Genomic DNA, 5,104 nt, shown 5'->3' with positions numbered 1-5,104 from the left:
ACCTAAGGTCGCAGAACCCATTATAGAAGATAAGAAGCCGAACCTGGGCAAGGCAATCTTAGCTGTTGACAGCTGCTTCGCTGTAGAATCACAAAGATGCTACAAGAGGGAGAGACCTCACCAAGTCGTCGAATGGGAGGAGATATCCTTCCCCGCATTAGATACCATTACCCCATCAGACTTACCCGTCACTATCAATGGGTTAATCTTCAACAGAGAAGTGCATAGGGTCTATCTCGACAGCAGAAGCTCTTGTGACATAATATATGAGCATTGCTTTGAACAACTTAGCCCCGGAATCAAAGCTCATTTGATGCCACCAAGGGTTCCATTAGTAGGTTTCTCTAGAGAAAGGTGCTGGACTATTGGAGAGATTGACCTCAATTTCACCATTGGCTCCCCACCAATGACAAGAACGGAGACACTAGACTTCGTTGTATCATCCTAAAATAATATTCTTTTGGAAGAATTGCAATGATGAAAATGGGAATCATCGTATCAACGGTACATCAACTGGTTAAATTCCACATGGTCGAAAGGATAGCAACTTTAATTTCAACATACGACTGAAGAAAAGTAGCCATGGTGATCAGAGATATAATAGATAGTCCTGGAGAATGTATACTTGCAAACAAAGAGTTATCTCAGGAGGAGAAGGTATCGATCAATCCACTGTTCCCCGAGCAGCAAATCACCGTTGGGAAAAACAATTGTCTCCGGAATTAAAAACCAAGCTCCGAAAGCTCCTTCAAGCCAACTTAGATATCTTCGCCTGGGAATATGGAGATATAACGGGGATACCAAGGGTTCTCAACATCCAAGGGAAGGACATAGTCACAGAGCATCGGTTCAATGGATACAAGCACCTAGAGCCAATTCACCAAAAGAAAAGGAATTTAGCCTCGAACAGAGACGAAGCGTCCTGCAAAGAAGTAGATGAGTTGTTCAAGGCGGGAATTATTCGGGAAGCAAAATATCCCACAAGGGTAGCGAATCCTATCACGGTAAAGAAATCGGACGGAGGATGGCGAAAGTGTGTTGCTTCACCAACATCAACAAAGCTTGTCCGAAGGATTGTTACCCACTTCCGGAGATTGATTGGAAAGTTGAATCTCTAAATGGGTACAAGATGAAGTGTTTCTTATATGCTTACAAAGGGTATCACCAAATTCAGATGGCCGAGGAAGATGAAAAGAAGACATCTCTACACCAGTAAGGGAATTTTCTGCTATCGAAAAATGCCCTTTGGTTTGAAAAACGTTGGAGCCACATACCAAAGGCTCGTAGACAAGGCCTTCCACAAACAGTTTGGGAGAAACCTAGAAGCATACGTTGATGATATGGTAATTAAAAGTGTCAAAAAAACCAATCTTTTAGCAGATATCCAAGAAACATTGGATACCCTACGAGCTATCAACATGAAACTGAATCCTAAGAAATGTTCCTTTGGTGTGGAAGAGGAAAAGTTCCTCGGATATTACATCACGAAAAAGGGGATTCAAGCAAATCCGGAGAAGGTCGACAAAATCAAGGAACTCAAAGCTCCAACGACATTGAAAGAAATTCAAAGCTTGAATTGAAAGTTGGCATCGCTCAGTCGCTTCTTGTCAAAAGGAGCAGAAAGGCAGTTACCCTTTTTCAAAATTCTGAAGGAGTGCTTGGTAAAGAAAAAGATCACATGGACAGCAAAGGCCGATCAAGCTTTCAACAAAATGAAGGCACATATCTCCAGCCTCCCAACTCTCACCTCTCCTGTACGGGGGAAGACTTTGTATGTATACCTAGCATCTTCCAAAGCATCAGCTCTGTGTTGGTAGCAGAAAGAACGAGTAGTCAGAATCCAATATACTTCGTCAATAGAACATTACAGGGGGGCCGAAATCAACTATCCGGAGCTCGAAAAGCTCACACTAGCACTAGTGCACACAACCCCCAAACTCCGAAGATATTTCCAAGCACATCTGATCATCATTTTGACGGATAAACAAATCAAGCAAGTGCTCATGAAACCCGAGATATCAGGGAGAATGGCTAAGTGGGCTATCGAGCTAGGGGAACATGAAATCGAGTTCCAAGTAAGACACTCAATCAAGGGGCAGGTGTTGGCTGACTTCATAGCTGAAACAACAGGCGAAGAAACAGAAACAACTTCGATTCAGGTTATTACTCCAACAACTGAACTAGAAGAGTGGAAGTTATTCACCGACGGAGCTTCTTGCTCCGAAGGATCAGGGGTCGGCCTTCTGTTGGTAAGTCCCAAAGGGAAAGAATACACCTACGCATTACGTTTCGAATTCAACACTACCAACAACGAAGCAGAATACGAAGCATTGCTTGCAGGATTAAGACTCGCCAGAGAAATGAACATTAGTTACCTAAAGGCCTACGTCGACTCATACCTCGTTGCCAATCAAGTATCTGGAACCTTCGAAGCAAGACATCCAACAATACAGCTGTATTTATCAAGGGTAAAAGAACTAGCAGAACAGTTTAAAAGCTACGTGATCGGACACGTGAGAAGAAGCCAAAACAAGAAAGCTGATGCTTTGAGTAAACTTGCTTCCATAACCTTCGAACACCTCGCCAAGGAAGTCCTGGTGGAAACTTTGGGACAAAGTTCAATCGAAGAAAAAGAAGTGAATGACCTCATCCCAGATGAAGACAACACATGGATGAAACCATTGAAAGAATATCTGAGATCTGGTTTCCTACCTACAGACAAAAAAGAAGCAAGGAAGATCAGAATCAAAGCACCCTGTTATAAACTGCTGAACGATAGGCTGTATAGGAAGTCTTTTCTAACACCTTGGCTACGATGTGTAGGACCAAGCCAAGCTTTTATCATCATCCAAGAAATGCACGAAGGGGTATGCGGTGTTCATGCTGGACCTAGATCCATTGTGGCCAAGATAATGAGGCTGGGATATTATTGGCCAACTTTGCACCAAGATACAGTCGTCGCTCTCCATGCTTGTGAATCTTGCCAAATACATGCAAACATCCCCAAGCAGCCCAAGCAAGATCTAATTTCAGTACTCTTGGCGTGGCCCTTTGCCAAATGGGGAATAGATATTGTCGGACCACTAACCGCAACCCCCCGGAGGAGTTTTGTTCCTAGTGGTCGCACTAAATTACTTCACCAAATGGGTTGAAGCAAAACCGCTGAAGAAAACCACAGGAAAAGATATCGAAAAATTTGTCTAGGAACACATAATCTGCAGATTTGGAATTCCTCAGGAAATTGTTTCAGATAACAGAAAGCAGTTTACAGGAGGAATCTACCCAGGTTTCTGCAAAAGGATGAAAATTAAGCAAACCTTCACTTCAGTCTATCATCCCCAAGGAAATGGACAGGTTGAAGTAACCAACAAAGAAATAATAAAGGGGATTGAAAAGCGATTGGGAAAAAGTCATGAAGGATGGGTAGAAGAATTACCTTTGGTGCTATGGGCTCACAGGACTACTTCGAAGAAAAGTAACGGAGAAACACCGTACAGTTTGGTGTATGGTATGAAAGTTGTGCTTCCTGCAGAAATCCAAGTATTAAGCAGCCGAACAGCCACAGAGAACAACGAAGGAAATCTTCACTTATATTGGGATCTGGCAGAAGAAAGAAGAGAAGCAGCCCTAATCCGAGAAGCTTCGTACAAGAAGTCCATAGAAAGGTACTACAACAAAAGAGTCAAACGATCAACGTTCAAATTTGGAGATCATGTCCTCGGGCTCAATAGTACTAGCAAAGTCGAGTACGAAGGGAAATTGGGAAGGTCCCTATATCGTATCTCAAGCTTTCAGAAACGGGTCATACAAGCTGGAAACCATCTCGGGCAAAGAAATTCCAAGGACATGCAACGGAGCAAACCTCCGAAGATTCTATTTTTAAGTCTTTTTTAAATTAAACTATATGTAGCGGATATATGTAATGGGTAGTCGAAGTTCATACACTTCCTACCATAGAATATCAATGAAATCCACTACTTATTTTGATAAACCATGTGTAATCACCACCCTAAAAGGGAAAATATTTGGTACCTTACGAAAACTACAGCTATAAGTTCTTCTAACAAGAACATGCCAAGATCATAAGTAAATATATGTATTGGGACACCAAAATATAAAATATATTTACAAAAATCCCTATTAAGGGGACACAAATAATATGTATTCGCTAGGATACATAACCAACTGTGAAATGGGTCCTTTACGAAGAAAAAGGACACCATAATTCAAAATTGTATTCATGAAATGCACAACAACAATATGTATTCGCTAGGATACATAACCAACTATAAAATGGGTCCTTTACGAAGAAAAAGGACACCATAATACAAAATTGCATTCATGAAATGCACAACTACAATATGTATTCGCTAGGATACATAACCAACTGTAAGATGGGTCCTTTACGAAGAAAAAGGACACCATAATACAAAATTTCATTCATGAAATGCACAACTACAATATGTATCGCTAGGATACATAACCAACTGTAAAATGGGTCCTTTATGAAGAAAAAGGACACCATAATACAAAATGGCATTCATGAAATGTACAACTATAATATGTGTTCGCTATGATACATAACCAACTGTAAAATTAGTCCTTTATGAAGAAAAAGGACACCATAATACAAAATGGCATTCATGAAATGCATAACTATAATATGTATTTGATAGGATACACGACCAATTTTAAAATGGATCCTGATATCGGCTAAAAAGTCACGTTTTCACCCCGGTATTAAAGGCTAAAAACAAGAAAGATTCGAACTTTGTCGGCAAAATGCCCACTTCACCCCGTTAGAATTGAAGAACAAGTAAACACGAAGACGGTGCAAAGACAAGAAATCAAGTTACGATCTAGGAATTTCAGCTGACCAGGCAAGCCAAACGGCCTGCCAAACGGCTTGCCTGGCTCACAAATGGCCTGCCAAACAGCTCGCCTGGCTCAAAAACGACCTACCAAATGGGTCAGACAAACGACCCTTGCAAACGGCTTGGCTTGGCAAACGGCCTGCCAGACGTTTGCAAGGAAAATTTAGGCTTATTTAAAGGGTCTTTGTCATTCATTCTAACACACATTTCAATTCACTTCTTTCTCTCTC

General features: G+C 41.3%; 2 protein-coding genes across 2 annotated transcripts; both read left to right on the top strand.

The window, feature by feature from the left end:
* The first annotated feature begins 617 nt into the window (after positions 1 to 617).
* Positions 618 to 1,580, top strand: LOC139890107 (uncharacterized). The gene is made up of 2 exons (XM_071873009.1): positions 618 to 1,033; positions 1,175 to 1,580. The coding sequence occupies exons 1-2, from the start codon at positions 618 to 620 to the stop codon at positions 1,578 to 1,580; spliced, it is 822 nt and encodes a 273-aa protein (XP_071729110.1).
* A 447-nt stretch (positions 1,581 to 2,027) lies between these two features.
* Positions 2,028 to 3,894, top strand: LOC139890106 (uncharacterized). The gene is made up of 2 exons (XM_071873008.1): positions 2,028 to 2,782; positions 3,222 to 3,894. Exons 1-2 carry the CDS (start codon positions 2,028 to 2,030, stop codon positions 3,892 to 3,894), a joined length of 1,428 nt encoding a protein of 475 aa, XP_071729109.1.
* Positions 3,895 to 5,104: the final 1,210 nt, after the last annotated feature.

This window comes from Rutidosis leptorrhynchoides, chromosome 2 (assembly GCF_046630445.1).
Source record: "Rutidosis leptorrhynchoides isolate AG116_Rl617_1_P2 chromosome 2, CSIRO_AGI_Rlap_v1, whole genome shotgun sequence".
In the NCBI taxonomy this organism is placed as follows: domain Eukaryota; kingdom Viridiplantae; phylum Streptophyta; class Magnoliopsida; order Asterales; family Asteraceae; genus Rutidosis; species Rutidosis leptorrhynchoides.
Note: the sequence above shows the minus strand (reverse complement) of the source record. Positions and strands in the feature narration are given on the sequence as shown.